Source organism: Benincasa hispida, chromosome 5 (genome assembly GCF_027475165.1).
Source record: "Benincasa hispida cultivar pf3 chromosome 5, pf3_genome.v1.1, whole genome shotgun sequence".
NCBI classification, from domain to species: Eukaryota; Viridiplantae; Streptophyta; class Magnoliopsida; order Cucurbitales; family Cucurbitaceae; genus Benincasa; species Benincasa hispida.
The window spans coordinates 43,606,180-43,630,389 of NC_143482.1; the positions used below are offsets into that span (position 1 = coordinate 43,606,180).

The 24,210-nt window shown below is 33.0% G+C and overlaps 2 protein-coding genes and 2 long non-coding RNA genes across 6 annotated transcripts; all 4 read right to left on the reverse strand.

The window, feature by feature from the left end:
• Window positions 1-5,055: 5,055 nt before the first annotated feature.
• On the reverse strand, window positions 5,056-6,718 carry LOC150036170 (zinc finger protein 7-like). The gene is made up of 2 exons (XM_090313584.1): window positions 6,712-6,718; window positions 5,056-6,407 (listed from the first exon to the last, which is right to left on the reverse strand). The coding sequence occupies exons 1-2, from the start codon at window positions 6,716-6,718 to the stop codon at window positions 5,731-5,733; spliced, it is 684 nt and encodes a 227-aa protein (XP_090169710.1). The 3' UTR covers window positions 5,056-5,730.
• A 4,288-nt stretch (window positions 6,719-11,006) lies between these two features.
• Window positions 11,007-14,113, reverse strand: LOC120078240 (uncharacterized). The gene is made up of 3 exons (XM_039032463.2): window positions 13,849-14,113; window positions 12,365-12,525; window positions 11,007-11,255 (listed from the first exon to the last, which is right to left on the reverse strand). The coding sequence occupies exons 1-2, from the start codon at window positions 13,998-14,000 to the stop codon at window positions 12,375-12,377; spliced, it is 303 nt and encodes a 100-aa protein (XP_038888391.1). The 5' UTR covers window positions 14,001-14,113; the 3' UTR covers window positions 11,007-11,255; window positions 12,365-12,374.
• A 4,637-nt stretch (window positions 14,114-18,750) lies between these two features.
• On the reverse strand, window positions 18,751-21,758 carry LOC120078527 (uncharacterized). Of its 3 annotated transcripts, XR_005482031.2 has the most exons (4): window positions 21,537-21,758; window positions 19,924-20,097; window positions 18,975-19,118; window positions 18,751-18,891 (listed from the first exon to the last, which is right to left on the reverse strand). It is a non-coding gene; the product is annotated as an uncharacterized LOC120078527 (long non-coding RNA). The 3 variants fall into 3 exon arrangements; XR_005482029.2 differs by lacking the exon at window positions 19,924-20,097 and having other exon boundaries at window positions 21,537-21,751; XR_005482030.2 differs by lacking the exon at window positions 21,537-21,758 and having other exon boundaries at window positions 19,924-21,524.
• A 953-nt stretch (window positions 21,759-22,711) lies between these two features.
• On the reverse strand, window positions 22,712-23,991 carry LOC120078528 (uncharacterized). Its single transcript, XR_005482032.2, has 2 exons — window positions 23,544-23,991; window positions 22,712-22,925 (listed from the first exon to the last, which is right to left on the reverse strand). It is a non-coding gene; the product is annotated as an uncharacterized LOC120078528 (long non-coding RNA).
• Window positions 23,992-24,210: the final 219 nt, after the last annotated feature.

Consider the following 24,210-nt stretch of genomic DNA (forward strand, 5'->3'; position numbering starts at 1 on the left):
GATTATTCTTGGGATGACTCATCAAACCCATTGGTCGATTTTAGGCTTTCTTTAGTTTAAAAGGCTTGAGGGTTGTTCTTAGATTATTTTTGGTATGACGTGTCAAACCTGTTGAGCTTATTTTGAATTTTGGTTAAAAAAACTCTAGGGAAGCTTCCAAATTATCCATGAAATGATCCGTCAATCCCGTTGGGTTGATTTTTGGCTTTACTTGGTTTAAAATGCTTTAGGGTAGTCCCTACATTTCTTTTTGAATGACCCACTAAACCCAATTAGCCAATTTTGGGCTTGGATATAGTGTGAAATTCTTCCAGTATTTTTTTGGAGAATGATTTAGCCACTAGGTGACCATTATTGGCCACGTGTCACACTATAATTTGTTAGATGGTAGACTAGGGTTGTTTTGGGGTTCTTTTTAAATTATTTTTTTTTAATGCTATTTCACTCTCTCTGTCCATGACCAATGAGGGTAGCCACAGTGTTCATTGAACTTCTCCTGAAAGGGAGAAGTCTTATCCTAGTGAGTGAAATTCTAGCGCCACATACTATGTTATCTTCACCTGAGCTTTGAACAAGTAACTTATGCACCTATTGGGTTTTTGCCATTCTCGATGACTGGTGCTCAACTTGAGTAGATATGGTACCAATATGGCGTCCCTAAAAGCAAGTTCTGATGAAAATATAGACAATCCTTCCACGAAGTGACTTTCTATTTGACTATGTATCACTTTGGGGTTCGTCTTCTCCATCCTTTTTTTTCTTTGGAATTTCTTAGCTTTAGTCTAACTCTTGTTCAAATTTTCCTAATGGGTGGAGTCACCTCATCTGTAGCCACTCGCTTTGGTAACAATATAAAGATGGATCTCCCATGGCCATTTCCACTTTTTTGTCTCTTTAGATTTTTGAAATATGCTACATTCATCCCAACTCCAAAGACTGTTCAATCGAGATGATGACTTAGTTGTTCTTTAAGAATGCTGTGAAACTGTAGATTGTATTAGAAATAATCATCAATAACAGAGATAGGAGATTCACTAGAACATTTTGAAGAGAGTTATTTAGACTTTTGCTCTCTAAGCTGACTATCTTTTCTAGCTACCACTGCTAAATAGATGGCCAGACAGAGCGGTTCAATAGTATGCTCGAAGAGTACTTGGGCGACTTCATCAATGCTAGATAGAAAAATGAGTCAAAATACTTGACATTGCATAGTTCAATTTCAATTGTTGGAAGAGTTCATCATCTGGAAAGACCCCATTGAAATAGTATGTGAAAGGAAATTGCTTATGCCCCATGTTGTTGACCACCTACATGCCGAGAAGGGCCACCAAACCTGGAACTGGCTCGACCTACCTAGAAAAGGCGTTGGACTGAATGAATCAGTGGACAGGCCTGAAGCGATGACCATTTCAGTTCTAAGTCGGGGACCAAGTGTTGACAAGTTGAGGCTTGAGCAATTTCGTTTTTGGGGCAATTGAGATGAATGAAAGGTCATGCAGAAAGTGGAAAAAGCACCCTACAGGTTCAACTTCCTTCTTGGATGAGGATCCACCCGATCATTCATGTAAGCAACTTAAAGCCCATCATTAGACACCGAAGATTTTGTTCAAAATGGAAATTTCATGTCTTTTGGTCACAATGAAGAATACTTTTGTAGTTTCACGTCTTCTGGTCACAATGAAGAACATTTCGTAAAAGGAATATTAGTCGAAACAACCCGTCGAGCTGGGAACATGTGTATAGATTTGAAAGAGTTCCTAGTGAAGTGGAAAGGACTCCTAGATGTAAAGATTAGCTAGGAGTGGACTAAAGTGGAAAGATCGGTGCTACTAATCTTTCTTATTTTTAAGTAAGAATATATATTAAAAGAAAATAAACGATACCATATCTTTTTTCTTTTTTTTTTTATGCCAGTTACACTATCAAGAGATCCAATGTCAAGTCAACTTCCCTTTGAATTGAACTTGCTCAAGTTGGAAGAGTATCCTTGGAGAGGTGCCAATAACAAATTTTTTTTTTTTTTTGGAGGAACTTTGGTACACTAGGACGAATTCTAGCCGCATCTTTGCTCAGTTCGAGGGTAAGAAAGATTAAGCTTGTTTATCCATCATGACTTCCATTCCAAGTTTGTAAGCATTCATTATTGGGGAAAGAAAGAAAAAAGAAAAAAAAAATCTCTTTATCACATCTTCCCTTAACCTATTATGAGGAATGGAAGGAATAATCTTGGCTTCTTCTTCTAGGAACCCTGCCTTAATTTTCTCCTCATTCTACTTTCCTTAACATTCCATTAAATATAATACAGTTCTATCTTTTATACTGCCTGAAACATGGCAAGGTTTATTGTTACCCTCTCGAAAGAGTCATGGTTTGTTCTTAAAGTTGACGCTTAAGTCATTCCATACTCTGAAATGACAATCTTTCTTAAACAAATCACGTTCCCAAAGAATGCTCTGCCAAGCATACGAAGGGTCGTTTCCAACTTGTGATGTGAGATAGTTCTCGCTGTGCAAATCTCTCTTGAAGGGCCATTTACAAGAGATTGTCAGGATTCTTTAATGATCTCTAGCTTTGCTTACCTAATATTTGGGCGAACAAACTTAAATTTCTAAAGTCAAGGCCTTGGCCTTGGCTTTTTTTTATGCACGAGTAATTTCAGTTCTGTCAGTGAATCTTTCTAGTTTCTTAATTTGCATCCCACCAAAAGTTAGCACAAGTCGCATTTAAATCATGACACAAACTAACAATGAGTTGAAAAGAAGTCATTGTATAAGTTGGAATGGCTTGTGCAACAACTTTTATATGAAAATCTCCTTACCTCCCACATGGAGTTTCTCCTTCCAACCTTATATGACCTGACCTTCTAGAGCCTCTCCTGGATAGCTTTAAAGATCTCACATTTATTTCAAGTACTTGGCGGTAGACGTATGCAATACTTGAAGCTCGTCAGTTATAAATGTCCTCATTTCCTCACATATATTTTTACCAACCATAAATAACATTTACTTGTCGCAATATGTCACTTGCCTAGATGTTGCATAATCTTGAAGAATGGCTTTAATCGTTTTGCAATCCTTGTGGGTAGCCTTAGAAACCAATAAGTTGTCATTTGCATATAAAACAAGTGAGTAATAGGATCATATATGTTAAGGGTTGCTGATAAGCCTTTTGTACATGGTTGAAATTAATAAAGAGATGAAGGGTCTCTCTCGAAGAGGAAGATGTGGAGTAAAGCTATTGTGTCAAAGTTCTATTAATCGAAGTTGAGAAAGATACCAATTCTACACAATCTGTAACAAAGTTGATCTACCTATTTGAAAATCCCAATTTATCCATCACTTAGCTCCATTCTACTTGGTCATACACCTTTCTCATGTCTAATTTCATTCCAACATCGCTTCTCCGTCGATGATCGTTTTATCATATATCTGATGCACTAGGACAATGCTAATTGTGAGGGTGAAATAATTGAATCAGAACGCTTTTGGGTCGATTTACAATGAGTTTAGATATGATCTTGTACACATTACAGAGGCTTAATAGGGTGGAAATCTTCCATACGCCTAGGCACTGCAATCTTGGGAATTAGCAGAATCTATTTTCCATTCTAATTTCCATATACAAGTTCATTGACTACCCTAAAAGTTTGGTTAAATAATGCCAACCCTTTTTTTTATTTAAAAAAAAATAGAAATTAACAATTATGGGTAAATTTAAGGGTATTTAATTTTATTTCTTAAAACAAGAAAGTGGCTAGAATAAATATATTCGCTTTTCTTTTTGGAAAAAACGATATTCTTTTTAATTGAAGTTGTTAAACCAATTAAGTATAAAGAATTATATGTCAGTTTCAAAACAAAAAACAGTGCAAGATGATGAAAATGTCGTTAAAAGTTATATTTTTAGCTAACATGAGTATAATTTAACTAGTTAGAGCATTATATATTTTTTTTTTTACTAAAATGTTAGATGTCAAATTCTCACTACATGATGTTTAACTAAAAAAAATTTGGAATTTACAAACATTTTTAGATTAATTAGTGATTTTTTCATGAACAATCTTTTGTGGTATTGGATTTCTTTTTATAGTGAAAATGCCATAGAGTGGGAATCAGGATAATTATTTTAAATAATAAAACTGTTGAAAATATTTACAAATAATAGTAAAACATCATAGTTTATTTATGATAGATCGTGAAAGATCTAGATAGACACAGATAGTAGTCTATCGTAGATAGACAGTGAAATTTTGTTATATTTGTAACATGTTTTTGTTTATTTTCTTATATTTGAAAACATCCTTTTTTTTCAAGAAGATTTATGGTATGTTTAGGATGCATTGTCGTCTAATTTAAAAAATAAGTCATTTTGGAAGAAATTGGAGTGTTTGACAACCACTCAAAATAACTTTTGAAGTGTATTTTCAACAATTTAGTCATACGTGTTTAAATAAAAATGAATTTTTCAAAAATACCTTTTTCTTAAGTCAATCCAAACAGATCATTTGAAAATGGAACCAGTTCGTAAATCACACTTAATAATTACTACATCTAAACAAAAGGGAGATAATTTGAAATAAAAGAGAGACATGTATATTGCTTTGTACTTTACAAATTGGAGGGTGAAATTAGAGCCAAGATTTAAAAAAGCATCATGGGTTAACCTAAAATTTAAATATATTACGCGTTTCTTTGACATCGTGAGTTTGATAAATGACTTAGAAAGAAGAAATAAATTCAATTCATGATAACTGCTTACCTAAAATTTAAATGTATTACGAGTTTATTTGACGCTCAAATGTTTAAGGTTAGGTGGGTTGTCCTATAAATTTCGTCAAGGTGTGTGGAAGCTAAATCATATATTATATTTTACATCACAATACAAAAATGAATATTCAAACTTTGACCTTTTAGAAAGCCAAGACACTTGTTTATTGAACTATGTTCATTTTTTCCTTCGAGTACAATAGGGGTAAAAGGATTCAAACCATAGATCTCTGGATCACTAACACGTACTATATAGTAGTTGAACAATTCATATTGACAGCTACGTTTACATTTACTTAAAACTATGAGTAAGAAGATTATTATATTTTAATGTTAAACGAGTTAAACTATGCTTATACATCAAATCATATGTGTTATATATTTTAATATTTTTCCACATTTTGCCTCGGATATTTGAACTAAAAATCTCCCTCTACTAAAAAAAAGTGATTATCATCCATTGTTTTCATATCGCCTACCACAACAGAATTTGAGAAGAAAAAAGAGCTATGGCTGTACTGAGTACTCCTATAGTATTTGCATATTTTGTTGTCTCCATTTCCATGCCACCATTGAGATTCATCCATGGCCATTTCATTCCACAATAGATCAAAATAGCACATAAGAAAAGAAACCCCACTTCCAAACTCGAATTAGAAATCGAAACTCCCAATTATTAAGGCCCCGTTTAGTAACCATTTGGTTTTTGATTTTCAGTTTTTGAAAATCAAATCTATAAACACTCATTCCACTTCTAAATTTCTTACTTTGTTATCCACTTTCTACTGATATTTTCAAAAGCGAAACCGAATTTTAAAAATTAAAGACTTGTTTTTCGTTTTTAGAGTGACTAAGAATTCAACTCTTTTACTTAAAAGATAAAACCATGATAAAAAATTGAGAAGAAATAAGCTTAGTTTTTTAAAAACCAAAAACTAAAAACCAAATAGTTACCAAACGGGGCCTAAAGCTTTAAATTCAAATCTAGTTTCATCGGTGGCTCTGTTTGCTGTTGTGTGTTCAACCGGAAACTCCCTGGCCAAGTTAAGTCCATCAATTCATCCTCCAAACTACAAGGGACGGCCGTGCTGGCGCCGGCATTGTCGAACCTTGCAACTGTAGCAGCAGATCCTCCATGGCTATGGGGTTCTCTATTTGGCCTCTGCAGAAGAAGGGAATGAGGCTTAACACACAAAGATCTAACCATTAAATTAGCAGCATTATTCATTAATGGTGGCAAACCCATCATGGCCATTATTCTTTGGAACTGGTATCTTCTTGCTGCTCCTCTCTCCCTTTTGTGAGCATTTTGGTGGCCTCCCAATGCTTGTGAGCTATAAAATTTCCTCATACAAAAGTTACAAGAAAACATTTTTGCAGTTGAATTGTTTGGCTTGTTCATCAATGGCTGAGAATCAGAATCTATGCCATTTGAGAGCTGCAAATTCCCACCCAAGCTCAGATTCAGCCACCCTTTTGCAAGATTTTCATTTGCTATTGATTCATTTCTATTGATTTTGGTGGAACTTGATTCATCTGGCTTTTGGGAATCTGTTAATTCTGCTGTTTCTTCATTATCTTCAATCACTTTCCTTGAGAAAAGTAGGGAGTTTGGGTATGGGTATGAGAATGAGGAGAGATCTTAGAGAGTGAATTTGGATATATCTTTGTTTTGTTGGCCTTAAAAATTGGCCTTTTTTGTCTGGTTTCTATTTGGTTTTTGCCCCACTTAGTCAGGCTTGGTCTTGAGGAGACATTGGATTATGTAATTAAAGTTTGTTGCTTTGCTTACTTTTTTTTCCCTTGGCCTTATTCTCTCCAAAGTTGGCATTGAAACTTTTTAGATAGAACTCTCGTTTTTGGAGTGACACACCTATACAGTTGACAATACCAAATAATATGACAACAATGGTCAAATCATGATCTTTGAATATGTTTCAGTTGCCTGCCATTTTTCATTCTTACCCACCAAGTTAACACATCCATATCATTTTGGGGCATCTAAGTTTAAGGAATAGGAATTAGAATAACTTCACTTCCTATTTGATGCAAGTCGTTTTTGGACTCTATTATGACTGTAAGAATATCGATTTCATGACTTATTAGTTTCTAAACAACTCTTCAAACTTAACTTTCAAAACTAAACAACTCCACTCCCGACGTCAAGTTTTCCTTTTGAGCTTGCATTTCAGTACGCAAGAAGAATGGATTTTTTTTAATTGTATTTTTTCCCTAAATATAATTATATCAAAGTTCTCATAAAGAATCTAAAAAATTATAAGAGATATGAACAATCTTTGAGCTTGAGAAAGAGTGGCTAAGTTGCCTTTTCAATCAATTTTAAATCACTACTTCGTTACTGAGCTAATTCAATGCAAATTACATCGAATCCAAGCCTTACCTCAAATATATTCGTTTTCATAAGATAAATATCTTAGTAAAAATTATTGCGTTTAAATTACAAAGTTTTGAAATTTAATGATTTTGTCCAACATGTCCTAAAATCTTATAAAGTGTCTAACATATCTAAATATAGACAACTTGTAAGAAACTATTCTTAAAAGCCATTCATTTATATAATAAACCAAACCAAAACCAAAGGAAAAAAAGTACAACTAATTTTTTAAAAACGGTTATCAATTTAGATTCTTTCTTTTATCCCATTTAAAGATTAAAGATGTGGATTAACACAAAAAAGAGAGAGAGAGAAAAGGGAAGGAAAAAAAATGGTAACTTTGTGCTAAAAAATAGAGCAAAATTGGTTGCTATCTTGATCTATTCCTTTTGTAATTCATTTCAATTATATGACAAAAAGAGATAAAAGATATTTAATGAAAAGAAAGAAGAGTTTGTCATACGACAAACAAAGGTTAGACAATTGAATAAGTTAAAAAAATGGGTATAACTCCAAATGCATCCAAGTTAAATAATAATAATAACCCATTTGAATGAGATGGGCTTCACAAACGTCATATGCAAGAGCAGCAGCATAGTAATGATGCTAGTGACAACCTAGACAACTGAGGAGTGGAGGTGGTGGTGGTATTTCTTAGTGCTTTTTTGATTTGATCTTTTGTTGGGGATGAAAATTGGCTCACACATAGATACTGAATAATAGAAAAAAAATGGAAAAAAAAAAAAAACCCCCAAAAAACCAAGGGGGTTTAAAATGCCATTTGGTTTTTCTTAATAAGGAAGTGTGTAAATAGGCTTCTTCATGTGGGTGCTTCCTCCTTGCTCAAAATAGAATTATTGGTGAAAAATAGGCATCATCAAAAGGAAACACCGCAAGCCAAAAAGCTACTAAATTCAACAGTTACCAATTCTATCACACATCCAAATGATTGTCTTGTCAATGATTTGATTGGATTTGGTATCTAACCCACTAATTTCACTTTACAACCTTATGACACATTTCATATAAGAGTGGATGGAGCACCAACTCGTTGCTAGAGTGATTTATCATATCTTTTGATCTCTGTGACTTTAAATATAATAGTGATGTTTACAACTATTTATAACCTACAATCAAGTATAGTAAATACTATTTCAAAATTGTTTTTGTTATATCATTTACTACTTTTTACTCACTCTCACTTTCCAACCACACTAAAATAGTTTGCACCTCAAATATCGATTATTATGACCCAGACTAAGATAGTTTACCCCCAAATACATATTATTATAACTCACAAATTATAATAATCACTAACTATATTAAGTAATTCAATATCCCAAACCCTCTTTATAACTATCAACACTGAATAATCTGCCGCCATTACATGTCCAAGTTCAGATTTTACTTTGACATCTTTCATCAGTTCCCTTTTTCTTAATTAAGAATTCTTTGCTGATCAGTGAAGCAACTAAGTTGTCTTTTTCTTGCTAAATATGTCTGCCCATTTAATATTCTTAACCTAATATACGCTTCACATTAGACAACAAGAAGAAATGACTTGCTTGATAGATAATCTAAAATCATAAAGCTAAAAATAAAAGTCTCGTTTGGTAATCATTTTATTTTTGTTTTTGTTTTTAAAAATTAAGTTTATAGATACTACCTTCACATCTAAATTTCTTTATTTGTTATCTACTTTACGCCAATAGTTTAAAAAACCAAGCGAAAGTAGTTTTCAAAAAGTTGTTTTTGTTTTTAAAATTTGACTAAGAATTCAACCATTGCACTTAATAAAGATGCAAATCATTGTAAGAAATATGGATGAAATAGACTTAATTTTAAAATACCAAAACCAAAAACTAAATGGTTACCAAATAGAGTCAAAATAATCCGATCGAAATTTAATCCATTGTTCAAAATGTGTTTGATATGATATATATATATAAAACATAAAATTAGTTATAACTTATAGTTACCCACTAAATACTAGATTGAAGTATAACTATTATTAATTAATTTATGAATGCATTTTACATTACCAACATTTTTTTTCTATAATTATTATTTTATAATATCATATAATTCATAATTATACAAATTTAATACATAAAATACTATCTTAACACTTTTAATCATGGAATCCAAAAAAAATTTAAAGATGTATATGAGATAAACACATAATCACCAAATGTAAAAATTTTAAACATAATCTAAATGGTCTACCAAACAACCACACTGCACTATTGTTTTAGCTAAACTATTCTCTTTCTCAAGACATATAATGGTAGACTCTGTGTAAGTACAGTGGGAGAAGCATTAAAAAGCCACTTATTCAATTGCCCTTTGGCCCTTGACAGAATGACCTCTCAAAGCGACAAGTTACCACTTCCCTGTAACAGTAAAGGAATCCATAAGAGAATCCTCTCTCTCAACTAAAACTCACGTACGATCTCATATTTCCATCCACAAGAAGACCCACTTAGTCGAACTAAACTAATGTTTACTTCAGAGAATGAGATTTCATTCGAGCAATCTCATTCACCTTTTGATACCGTCTGTTTAATCAGTGTCCTAACTCTACAATACTACCCCAATCCATTTCTATCTAACAAGTTCTCGATGGATAATGACCATGCAGCCGGTTTATACTTGACAGATCACAGACAGCACTTGTAGAGTTTAAAAGAGGCTGCATAAAAAGGTAAAGTTTTACAGCACTTGTGGGTTTGTTGTAAGCTTGCAGTTTGGTAGCTGTCTCATTTGGAAGTTTAGGATTCCTAAAAGGGTGAAATTTTTTTCTTTGGGTCTTTGTTAATAAAGGTTTAGCACTTGTAGAGATAAAAGAGGTTGCCTAACTCACTACGAGTGTGTTTAGGATAAGGACTATCCTAAAACTATAATAATCACCTCTTACTATAGTAAATATTATTTTGTATTTCCCAATTATTATTTCAAAACCCTCATTTGCTACAGATTTTACTATTTAATATTCATCATTTTTCTTTATTCTTTTGCCACAATGTTTACAATTTTCTTCTAAAACTAATAGTTTACACCTCAAACATATACTATTTTAACCCAAACTAAAATATTCTACACTACAAACACAAACTATTATAATCCAATTATAATAATCTATGACTATAATAACCAACTTCTTGCTCCATAACGCCTCCTACATGTTATTCTCATAGTTGGTGAAGGATGAGGAGGATTAGTCCCATCTCTTTATTCACTGCTCCTTTGCAGTCTTATGCTAGAATAAGTTTCTCCAAATTTTGGATATAGGTTGGTGTATTCTCCATATAGCGTGATGGGGATTTGTATCAATGGGCATCAGAGAACCATCTAGACTAATGCAGACAATTGCTCTAGGTTTTCAGAGAAATTCAAGAATTTCAAGGGGTTAAGTGTAGTCATGAAATTTTTTAGGAACTAGTTATTTTTCTCATCTGCTTGGTGTCCGTTATCTATGGAACTTTGTAATGGTGATTTGATGCAAATCTTTGCCAATTAGGAGAATTTTCCTTAATCTCATTGGCTTGGTAGAGGATATTTTATCTGCCCTATTTGTAGGGCCCTTTGTTAATAGAAGTTTTGTTTCCCATCGAAAAAGAAGAAAAAGAAAAGTTTCCAATTTGGAATTCAACAAACATCAATAATACTCACATAGTCACGTGTCCAAAGGTTGGTGTCGGCGGATCCAAAAGCTAGGAAAGCTACTGAGACCAAAGTTTCCTTGCAACCTGTTCAACCTCTGCAAATTAACAAGTTTTTAGTGCAACCTCTGCAAATTCAAATTTTAGTATCGATCCAATGCTCGATGGCTATTTGATCGAGACTTCGGCAAACAAATTTCCTTTTAATAGTAAATCAATGACAGACATAGTGAGTAACAATGAAAGAGAAACAACAGCTCGATGGTACAAATATCTAGTTGTTTTAATCCCTGTTCTGACCAATAATAAAATAAAGAACATTTTTATCCTATTTCCAAAGCATAAGCTCCAGAAGTATCAACTCTTCACGAGTCCCCTGCACCCGCATATTGCCGCACATGGCTGTGTTTAATCCCATTCAAATTTAAGTACCTGAAAGGGACACCGCAGCTATGAGAAGCAATTAAAAAGTTAACAAACTAAATCATCTCTTTATCTTGTAAGTGTTTCTCTGCTAAAATACAAGCCAACGATATTGATTGAACCCATGAAACAGACACCTAACACCTAACGTGATGTCGTGATTTATCAGCTTGAAGGAGAAAAATTTTACACATAATGTTTGGTTATAAGTACTCAAAATAAGCATGACATGCTCACTATTTTGTCTGAACAGAGAAGAGACAAAAATATAAAAATGCAAGAAACTTCTAGACTCTATTAGAGTTGTGGGAGTCCTACAATTTCTTTAAATGATCTTAGGTTTCCAATTTTACTTGCAACTATCATGATTATAAAATATTTTTACGAGTCTGACCCCAAATATTAAAGTTGAGAAAGTCACAGCAAATAGATAACGTGTGGCAAAATTGATTCAAGGAGTTTAAGATGATGGAAACAACTTTGAGCACACCCCCCCGGGCAAAACCAAAAAAAAAAAAAGGACACACTCTAAGTGGTCCCAAAATTTTCATACCATTTCCATCGCTTGAATCATTGTGTTCATATTCTCGAAATTATGATGGCAAAAAATACTATTTGAATTTGACTATAAATTAACACCAGCATTGCACCTTTTCTGCCAATCGCCATCAAGGATCAAGCTGCTAGATTTCCTGGTTCCCAGTCTCCATATAAGTTGGGAAATACTAGGATCCAATGTATTATTCAAAATCAAAAGCACAAGAGGACAAAAAAGAAAAGCCCCTACAATATTGTATCAATCTCCAGCTCAGGACGAGTGAATGCCCTTGAGGCTTGAGCACTATCCATCTTCCCCACTCCCACTCATCAATTCAATCCCAAATTCTTCTTAGATCTTATCAACCAAATTCAAATGCTATGTGTGAGAGAAGATAATCACCAACACTTAGTGTTCTTGACTACTTTTACCTTCCAATCCATAAACAGAAACTATTCTCCATGCAAACTCAAATATTGAAATGCATCCCTAGGATCTAGGCCGCTGACAAGTAACAACAATAAGAGAGAAAATCTACTGTATTGTGCATATAGCGTGTCCTAGAACAAGCAAGACTCACAAAGCGACCACTAGCGATCTTGACAAGTACGGCAGAAGGTACCATGAGACAGCTCGCAAAAAGCTCTAACATTAACAGTGAGGTGGGATGTCAGGCAGGAAGCTGCTGTCATGCTGTAAATTGGCAAAAATGATTGCACGCATCCCAATTCTCCCAAGCTCCTAGAGTATGAAAAAAAAAACGGTAAACGAAAGAAGAAACACAGAATTACATATAATATCAAACGGATAACCCAAAAATTCCCATTGTTAATTTTACCTAGAGAAAAGGGAAATTATATTTTCTTCATAGGAATAAATTGGAAAGAGATATATCATATGTGACCAAGAAAGAAAGAACTCAATATGGAATACAGCCAAGAAGAACATAATGGTGTGTCTAATAAGTAATAGGTTTGATGTGTTGTAACTAATCTAATTAGTTTTGAACTTTTGATGTTGTGTCTAACCGGTTTAAAATTTTTAAAATAGTGTTTAACAAAGACTCATAAGACAACTTTTAAATTTCAGAATTGCATCAAATACTAGAGCAAAAGTTTAAGGACAAGACAGTCTTAAAAGGTTCAAGTAACAAACTTAAAATGTTACCTAAAATAACTTTCCACATTTACGATTTTAATGCCAGTTTGCTTTTATCTAGAAATTGTGTTGGAAATTTGAGCAAAGTTTCACATTGAGTCATTGACTAGACAAGGAATAACATGAATATATAAGTGATTACAATTATCACCACATTTTAGTGAAACTAGAAGCAAAGCTATGGACGGTATGTTTAAAGTGGACAATATCATAAAATCGTGGAGATATGTGGAAGGTATGTTTTCCTAACAATACGCCAACTAGTTTCAGTCAATAACATATTTCGTGGTCATAGTGGAGGAAAATAGAATAGAAGAGGCCACTTCCTTTTCATCTACTTTCTACTATTAGATATTATATTAAATTTACCATCACCCATCAGCTTAAGTTTTCAAGTCAATTGGTGATTTAAGATGGTATCAGAGCAGACAGTCTAGAGAGGTCTTGTGTTCAAACCCCGCATTATTGTTTCCCCCCAATTAATATTCATTTCCACTTGTTGGGTCTTCTTAATATTTCAAGCCCACAAGTGAGAGAGAGTGTTAGATATTATATTAAATTTACCATCTCCCATCAGCTTGAGTTTTTGGGTCTATTGGTGATTTAAGATCAACATATAACCGAAAGAAAGCAGGCCAACATATCTATAATCAAGAACCATCCATATATCTAATATATATTTGCTCTGATAATTCTCCAATTTCTTATCAGCTAATTAAAATACAGAACAACAAAACTTTCTCGAGATTCCAAATCTGCAAAAACTTTGTCAAGCATAATTAAGTATAAATCAACCACGAAAAAAGGTAAGGGAACAACTAGGCACAAACTGAAAACACTCATGGCTAGCATTTTCAATTTCGCAACACAACAGAGCAATAATAGGGGGTTTTTGAGGAAGGGAACCTGGAAGCAGCAGAGAAATGGCGGCCCGGCAGGCGGCGAGGAGCAGTGAGCGGCGGCGGTCGGAGTTGAGGAACCGATGAAGATACCCGAGAAGATGAAGAGCGGACCGTGGACATTAGCGTCCGAGAAACCGATCCAGAGCGCCAAGCCATCGTCTTCTCGCTGTGGTTGTTGTGCGGATGCTAACAGTAACTGTGTTGGGCTTTGCGAGGGTTTTAGTTTCTCCGCAATTCCGAGCTTCGTGGTGTACGATAGTTAGCCTGTTTCCTCACTTTTGTTCCGTTAGATTATTTGGTAGATTGTTTATTTTCATTAAAAAAAAATATTCAGAAAGACAATTTGCACTCATTTGATTATTGGTTTTTTTTTTTAATTGTTTTAAATTGCAAAATTGCCGAAAGTATTTTCAAATATAACAAAATATCATTATTCGATAGACAGTGATATTTTGCTGTATTTATAAATAAATTGATTTATTTTTCTATATTTAAAAACATCTTTTTTCTTTTTTTATTTATTTATAGAATTTACATTATAAGTTCTAAATTACAAGAAGGACACTAATATCCAACTATCAGAATAGTAGTTAGTTGATGTTTTTTTTTATAATATATTCTAAAAACATAAATATTTAGTCTCATGTAAATGAGAAGTATTTCCTATCCGCACTTGAGTGATACTTCCAAATCATGTTATCGATAAGTATCCGATATATAGTAAAAACGAGACTAATTTATTATCTTCATCTCCATCCTATTATTTATGTGAAAATCATGTCAATTTAGAGAGTTTCATACTCTAACCTTTACAAAGAATTCTAGTCGAAAAAAATCTCAAGCAAATTCTCAACTTACCCACATTTTTATGGAGCATATGCAAATTACAATTTTGAATTAGTGTGGTTGTTAAAATAATTTTGTTTTTTTTTTTCGTATAAGAGCAAAATACATGGATAAGAGATTGAACTTTTGACCTCAAAGGAAGACAATCATACCAATTATCGTTGAGCTAAACTCGTTTTAGTTAAGATAATAGCTAACAAATATTTTGCAGCATGAAGTTAGTGTTGGATAGGTTGGTTTTGAACAATAAAAAGGTATGTCATAGTTTTTTGTAAACAAAATGCTATAAAAGAAAACCAAAGGTTGGAAGAGGAAACCCTCTAACAAAGGACAAACAAAATAGCTTTATGAGTGATTTCCTATTCATTTGAATCAGACAAACTATAATTACAAAAGAATTTAAAGTAATTTAATGTAATTTAAGAATAAATCTCATTCACTTTTATCACATTTAAAATTACTATCAAATTGATAGGACCAAAACAATATAATAACAACCTACTACGATCTCCTCCATAACACTCAACCAAATTATTGTTCTCCAAAACACCATAAATAAATCATCAAATAATCACTAAGCAATTAACAAACAATGGACAACAATAAACCACAAAAATTTGGAAGACAAAAAACAAAGAGCACACAAGAATTATATGTGAAAAACCCCTTCGATGTGAAGAGTATAAACCATGGGACTTGTGAGGGGACCACCCTTACCAACTTCTCTTATTATGATAAAATTGAGAGAAAAAGAATCCAAATCAGTCATAGAAATATTCACTATCTACCAATACTTTCATACATAAGAGATGAACACTTGAGAGATAAAAAGAATGAAAATCATCCAGTTTTACAGATTCTGTTCGGTAGCGATTGCGGACAAAAAAGAGCTCTAAACAACGATCCAACCCAGTTCAAACTCCAACAACTGACAATTTTATGAAAGTTGTCACTGAAAAACCAAACTGTTGCCATTCTCTTTGATTTTTGGTCTCTTTTTTCACTCTCATTCCCTTAGACCATCCTCATCTCACATAAAAGAAAACCTAGGACTTACAAGATGGGTCAATGCAAAAAATTAGCCCAAATTGAGCTTACAAAACACAAGTTTAAAATAAAGTCTTACTTGTGCAACAAGTGGACTGGACACCCACAACACAAATATGCATTTAATCATTCAAAACCAATTTAACTATATGAAAACTGTATTTAAAAGTGAAATTAAATATTAAATTATTTTTTTATGAATAAAGAATTGTTTTTAAGTGATTTTAAATATGACAAAAGTTATTTTAATAATTTTAAGATCAATGGAGATCGACCAACGAACTTCGAGCTAACTTTGAAGTAAACAAACCAAACTTATCAATGGGTCCAAACAGCTTCACCCTTCCCCTCTCCAAGCTGAATAACATCAATCTGATCCACCAACTTGATCCAATTTGTAATCTCTAGTCAAACAAGCCTTTTTTGAAGCCTTAAGAAAAATATTTAGGGTTATTTGGGGCAAGAAATGAGTTATTATATTCTTAGGTTATTATAGTTGAATTTTAATAGCTTGTGTTTAGAGTATAGATTATTTTAGTTTGGATTATAATAGTATGTGTTTGAGGTGTAAATTATTTTAGTTTGAGACTATAACAAAGAATAAAAAAATGATGAATATAAGATAGTAAAAAGGTTTTGAAATAGTATTTACTATAACTAATTGGGGGTCTTGAAATAGTATTTACTATAATAAGATGTGGTTATTATAATCTTATAATAATCTTTGCACCAAATGCTTCCTTCGGTGGCCTTGTGTGCAGTCCAAGCTGCACCCAATGAAACAATGCCACGTGGTAATATACATTTATTTTCTAAAGATTTTTTGAAAATCTTTTTTGTGTGATAAAAGGAAGGAGGTTACACCTAATCGTTGCTCAAGCCTAAATCCCAGTCATTTACCATTGACATTCCACCAGTTTTCAACACTAGTGTCTTGCTTCATGGAAATACTGAACAAATCTGGAAACCTGTTAGTCAAAGTGGAGTTTCCCACCCAAATATCCTTCAAAAAATGAATATGGCTGCAACTATTCACTTTTAACCTCCAAAGACTATAGAAACTGGCACTATTTTTAGCAGCATCAAACCAAGGTCTTCCTTTGGCTTTACCATAAGTGGAGAGGGCCTTGGAAGAAATTATGCATTTGATGTCGGTCAAAATAAAAAAGGTGCACATCTACGATGTCAGATAGAGAAAAAATTAAGAAAAATCTACATCGACCGACATTATAGGTTCATTTAATGAGTCTACAACGTCTAAAATGTCACACCAATCTCGGTACTGTCGATATTACACATGTCCCAAACGATCCTTGGAGAATGAACTTTATAATTAAATAGCCTCATATCACCGGCTTCAAAGGATAAACAATTATCTTTGTGCTTAGTTGAACTGAACACTTTGTGTACTAACTTAAGGATCATAGTACCTTCGGCATTGCTTCATGTCGGTGCGAGTATTCTTGTAGGTCTACTCTAGGACCGTGTCCAAACCAGAGCAGAGGATCGGAGGAACTACAAGAACCTGAACGAGATACCCGGGGCCGTACCGAGATATACCATTAGCATTATCCAGCACTAGAAATGGTTAGAACTCTCTCACTATTCCTCTGCATTAGAAATCACACAGCACCATAATCCTTAGTTTGCAAGTTGCCGAAGAAAAAAACCAAAAAGCTTTCATTGTGCAAGCTTTGCATAGTCAGTTAATGTTTCACTGATTGTTTGACTCAAAAGTTCAATCATAAAGGCTTTTAGCGCAGTAGCTCTGTTCCAACTTTGTGCACAACTCTGTTTTGTAATTTGTGGTGAGATTCCACTCTTTTAATAGTACCTGTCGGCTGATACCAGATATTTTCAAACACCTTTGCCCAAAACTGTTTGCTTTTGCCTAATATATATATATATATATAAAACTCAGACTCTTACTTTTATTTAAAGAACATCCCTATTCTTAGGAAAAAAGTATCCCTATTGGCCTTAATCTTAGGTAAAATTTCTACCTTTAAAACTATAGAATTCCTTTAGAATTTTCAAATGAAAAATGAGACTTGGAATAATGTGACAATGACCTAAAATGATGTAACAATCTAAATTTTTATTCTAGATCACAGTTCACCATTTAAGTTCTCAATTTTTGTTTGAATTCTAAATGGATTTTATCCTAAAATAAATTTGAAAAGTTTGATCTACAGCAATATGATAATATTATAATTTATGAAAAACAATAAAGATATTTTTTAAAGAAAGTACAAAGTTCACGAGTGTTTAAAACCTTAAACTACATATTAAATTGATTTTGAATGATTAAATTCGTTTTATAATTTTTAACATGTGAAACTTGATTTTAGCAATTTTTAATTTTCTAGTTGAAGAACAATTACAATTCTGCTTTGTGATTGAAATCCTATTTTGATGTTGAAAATTGAAAAGTTTGAAAATAACCAGCAAATCTAACCAAACCAAATCGATTCCCTTTGAACAATATTTAGCTAGTTGATTTTGTTGAACTGAATAACTCGGTTGAATTAGTCTTCCTAAAAGCCAAATTCAATGTCATTGAAGAAAAATCAAAGTCAATTTGATATCTAACCCACAAAAGAATCCTCCCTCGTTCACCCCTAATTATAGGTTAGGTGGAATAGACAATAGACATCAAGTGAAGGGAAAAAAAAGTCAATCTAAATGACATTTTCATATAGAATTTCGATATTTTCATTTTTCTACGAAAGCAAGTAACAAAATAGTTACCAAACAAAGTCACACCGAAAATAGATAGCTTAAATTTTTTTTACATGATCTCTCACACAACTTGATATAATTTACAATGGTCTCATTACAAAGTATATACAACTAATGTGTCGTCGTTCTCGTCCCTAATGGAAAGTGAATCAAAAGGAGGCATTGAAAACGACTCATTCGACATCCTTATTCTATTATGAATATCATCAAGCTGAATCTGCAGAGTTGATAGTTTCAATGTTAACTCAGCCTTTTCCCTTTCCCACTCTGCTTTCTCATCCTCGTGTTCCTCTTCGATTTCGTCAAATCTTTCTGTTAGACGAAGACACACGTTGCGGATCAAGTCTAGTTCATTGACATGTCTATCATCACATGGTTCGGGTTCATCAGCCCAATGAAAGAAACCACATTGCTGGCAGTGTTCAGAATATAAATACAAAGGAGCGGAGGCAAACTAAGTAGAGAGTATTATATATCAACTTTGTATATGCTTACTTGAGATATCTCCTTTGGACAGTTGTAGAATAGCCTGAATGGATTTTTTTCTGTCTGAGACATTCTTAGTTTTGCTGGCACTCCACAGTAGCATTCTAGAGTAGATTCCTATAAATTTCCAAAGACATTGTTCAAGTATGGATCCTGAAATCAATCAACCAATCAAACCATGAGAATGCGAAGAAAGTTAAAATTTCCTATAAGGATTTCTACAGCTTCAGAACAAAACAAGCTCTCCCTTTGTCAAATGGACAGAAAATCTATTAGTCAAAAACTTTTGGAACAAAATTCCAAGAATTTTCTACATTCTAAATCATACAAGTAACGAAATGGTTGACCGCGATAACAGATAGTTCTTCAAAACCTAGGTGTATTGCAGTGTAGAGGAATTCAGATCCGCTGTGATCTCCAAAAATAAAGCATATACCACTCGTGTGTATTGTCTAGTATTAGACATCAATCAAGGAGTCCCAATTTAGAGCTCGATTGCACTCCTTTGATAAAAAGTCAACAATCTTGGCCATTCAACAAAGGTGCACTACAAAGTATCAGCCAAAAACAAACTACTATCCTAACCAGTATCAGAAGGGCAAGAAAGATAGATGACTGAAGTATTCTCAAAGTTCAAAATAAATCAGACACAATTACAAAGAAGAAGTATTATAAAACTAATAAGAACAATACAAGGACATCAAATACTAAGTTTAGATGGATGTGCAGAATTTAACTTAGTAAATATGACATAGTTTAACAACATCACATCTAAATTTTAGTAAAAACAATACAAGGATACAAATACTAAGCTAAACTGAAACAAAAGCTACAAAACTTTTGCCTTATATTCTCTTTTTTGAAAACTGAGATTTTGCTAATCCCTGGCGAGGTTTCGCCTACCATAAGACCAGTTGTAAAAGAAAACAGAAGTTTTAAATTATAGAATTATAAAAACCTTAGGATCTTTAAAATAGGACTCCAGAAAGTATCTCTAAGCATCCGAAGCCCTCGCCACCAAGATGCTAACACAAGCTACCACATGAATCACCGATTTTTTTGGAATTTCATTGATTATATAGTTCATTTTTTCCTCCTCACGCTGTCCGATATGGCATATTAGAAGTATCACCTTCACCAATCAAATAAGATGATTTAAAGTCAACTTCACTTGCTTGATAATACACAACCAGTTGACTTGGCCTGTCAGAAGCAGAACATATATGTTGTACATACTGTACTAGGTACACGTACAACACATCTCTCACGACAGATCCGTTGAAGATTGGATGGATATCCTCTGTACTTCTTGAAACATGAATCTAACACATATTTATAATGTAGTATCACATATTTCTATACAAGTATCACAAATGTCCAACGGTGTAGAGATTGTTGCATTTTTTAGATAAGAGTGTAGAGATTGTTGCATTCGTGCAGCATCATATCATTACAGCGAAAGATAGAGGTTGTAAAGATATTCGAAAAAGTGTATATGCCATGTGATCGGGGTGCTGCAAGCAAAAAAATCCTAATCCAGGGATGGTGAAAACTAAGTTGTATATGCAAAACCAAATCTTCTGACAATTTTTGCTACAACAGAATTAAGAGTTTCTTTCCAGTTTGACCTCAGAAGCTACCTCCAGAAGGTAATTCTTTAAGAACAATGCCAAGAACAACTCAACCACGACGTTAATCATAAAGAAGAACCAAACAAATGGATATGTTAAGAAATCTACATTTATATTAACGCAAATTCAACATTACATTCATAAAATCCGTGTTCAATAATAAAAGCAATCGACATCATGGGATAATAATAATAAAATCTCAAGAGAAAAAAAGAAAAACGGTTTTCAATTTTTACCAGCAGTAAGCAAAGAATAGAATTCAATCCAAAGCATTTTCAAAATCCTAAAATTATACTGAAAAAACTTCTTATTCCTTTTCAAAAAGCCGCTTTCTTCATGACAGCAACCCCAATAAATTTAATAAAAAAAAACCCAAAACAATAATTATCGAACTGATAAAGATATTCCTAAAGCACGAGAAAGAAAAACTTATTAAATTAAACGAACTCATGGACAATACAACCAGAAGGGTTACTTTTTTAACTACCACTTATTATAAGACTCAGTTTGAAAATCATTTCGATTTTAATTTTTGGTTTTTGAAAATTAAGTTTATTTTCTCGCATTTTCTTGTCATGATTAGCATCTTCCTGAATTTTAAAAAACAAAAATAAAATTTTAAAAACTTTTTTTTTTAATTTTAAAATTTGACTTATTTTTTGAAAATATGGCCAAACAAGAAATCTAGAGGTATATGTCACATTTATAGGGTTAATTTTCAAAAACTAAAAAAATATAACAAGGAGCATTAGATTTTTCATTGTGCCCCCCCCCATCGAATGATAAAATTCAAAGCAACAAAAATCCATTGCTAATTCTCGTGTAGATTGAAAATTTATTAAACAAACGAATGAAATGAAGAAATTGCGAACAAAAAGTCGATGCCAAATTCTGATAACTTCTCGAAATCAAATAGGAAAAAGGGAACAGAGTGGAATACTTAAAAGAGCGTGGTTGGTAAATTGGAGCAACCGATTGAAGCAGCAAAGGAAGATTGCCGTTGCATTGATACAACGAACGACGAGCGTCCGTAAATGAAGAGATCGAGGAGTTTGAAGCTTATCGTGTGGGGGCCAAACCAAAAGCACTTCCTAAGATGATCGGAATCTTCATTGTTTTGTATTTTCTCTCTCTCTCTTTTCTGTTGATAATGACAAATCTTATCCCTCGAGTTACTTTTAATTTTCAATGGGGTTGAAAATATGGATAATTTTAGGGAAATTTCGATTGAAACATATTGATTTTCATGGATATTTCTGAAAAAATTATATAAAAAAAATTAAATTAGTAAATAAATGTTTTATGATTTTTAAAAGTTAATATATCTATTATTTATATTAATTTATATTAATGTTATTTTGATAATTATTTGTCATGTTTCGTAGGATCTTATACGATATAATGAGAATATTGATTCACCTCTCATATCGATGTTGAATCTATGGAAACGTAAAAATATCGATAAAAATATCAACATTTCGACGGAAATTTAATACTATATATATTTGATAATACGTGGATGTAGAAATCTAACATTTGAGTTTAAGTTGATACTTGAATTATACTCCTCAAGACTTCTATTTGGTTTCTATACTATAAATTAAGGGGAGATTTGATTTTTGTTTTACTTTTATTTTTATTTGGAAATCTAGATAATGGAGGTTTGGAATATTAAATATAGAAAAGATAGGATGATGACAAATTAAGTTTTAAAAATTAGGTCAATTGTCCAAACTTATTACCTTTACAAAAATGGTAAAAAACAAGTCCAACCCATGAAATGTCAAAAAATTACGGATACACCTGATACACCTAATACAGCCTAATACACTCGATACACATGATACACTACTGATGTACCCTCGATACACTTACATTTATACCCTTAATATAGGGTTGGCAACGGGCTGGGCCCCATTCCTCGTTTCCTGCGAGGATTCTTTTTTTAATTAAAATTTGATTAGTCCACAAAAAATTCATTAAATAAGTTTATCGAATTCCTCGTTTTTTAATTCAAGTGATTTTATTTAAAACTTGTCTAATGCACAACAAATGAACAAAAAACAATAGACTATTCTATGAAATAAACACAATTGACAATTAATTGACAATCAATTGACAATTTAAAAGCTAACCAATCCATTAAATAACTTTACAACTTAAAATTCAATAAAGTTTGAATAAGGAAGTCAATTAAAGGCAAACGTTTTATACATTCAAATAATTATACAACTTAAAATTCAATAAACTCGTCCTTCTCTCTTCAACGACTTCACAATCAAATCTTTCACCTTTCTTGGTATCATCCCATCCTTAGTTGCATTCATTCCTATTTAAAATGTAATAAACAAATAATGTCACAAAAAAAAAAACTAGACCACGAAATAATGTTAATCTCCTAACAACACAATTATCAACATTCAAATTATCATCATTCGATGAGCATGGAGTTAAATTTGGGATTGGATCTGACTTGGAATTGGATATTTGTAGAAGGTGATGACCACATTGTACCAAAAATTTAATTTAAAAACCCCTTTTCAGATTTGGACTTCATTTTTAAAGCATTCAAACATATTCAAAGCATTCAACGGTTCAACCCCAAAATTGAAAGCATTCAAATTTCAAATATATACAAACATATTTTCCAAACATATTCAAGCTTAAAATTCAAAACATTGAAATATCAAATATACACAAACATATTTTTCAAACATATTCAAACCTAAAATTCAAAACATTCAAATATCAAACATGCACAAACATATTTCTCAAACATATTATTTACTAATTGAACTTTGAAGTTCAAGTTTAACGAATAGATCTCGCCTCTCGAAATAGCACAAATCTATTTTTTTTCAAAAGAAAAACAACACAGAAGTTAGAGCAGTCAAAATATATAAAAAAACAAAGACTCGTTATCAAATGGCCAAACACAGATCTTCACCTGAAACGTCGCCGGATAGACGGACGCAGACTCGCGAAGGCTGGACGGAGGCTGGGATTTCGATTTAGTAGGCTGAATTTAGGGATTTTTCAATGCGTCCCGTCCTCAACGGAGGCTGGAGCCTGGGACTTCAAAGTTCAACGGAGGCTGGCTGCTGGGATTTTTCAACGGAGGCTGGGATGGGACTTTTCAACGTGTCCCATCTTCAGACTTCAACGGAGGCTGCCGCTGGGACTTCAAAGTTCAACGGAGGTTGGGATTTTTCAACTTCAAAGTTCAACTTCAGTAGGGTGGAGCAGTGGAGCGGATGGAGGCAGAGCACGAGCACGTCGAGCAGTAGGCTGGAGAGTGGAGGGATTTAGGGATTTTTCTTCGGTAGCAGTAATAAGTTTAGGGATTTAGGGATTTGGGCCTTTTCATTTTGGGTCTTTTTATGTATATTTATAATAAGTTTATAAAATTTATATATATATATATTTATAAAAATATATATGTAAATTTGGGGTCGAGGATTAATTGGGATCGGGGTCAGGGTGGGGATACTGTCCCCGTCCTCGGTCCCAAATAAATTCCCTGATTTGACCCCATCCCTAATCAAACCGGAGAATCCTCGACTCGAATGGGGCGGATCAACCCTACCTTAATACACTTGATACATTATTAATAT

Bases quoted from the DNA above. Each gene is read 5' to 3' on its own strand.
- LOC120078240 (XM_039032463.2), bottom strand. From the start codon at position 14,000: ATGGCTTGGCGCTCTGGATCGGTTTCTCGGACGCTAATGTCCACGGTC. The intron at 12,526-13,848 runs GTTCCCTTCCTC...TTCATACTCTAG, and splicing joins CATTTCTCTGCTGCTTCCAG to GAGCTTGGGAGAATTGGGAT.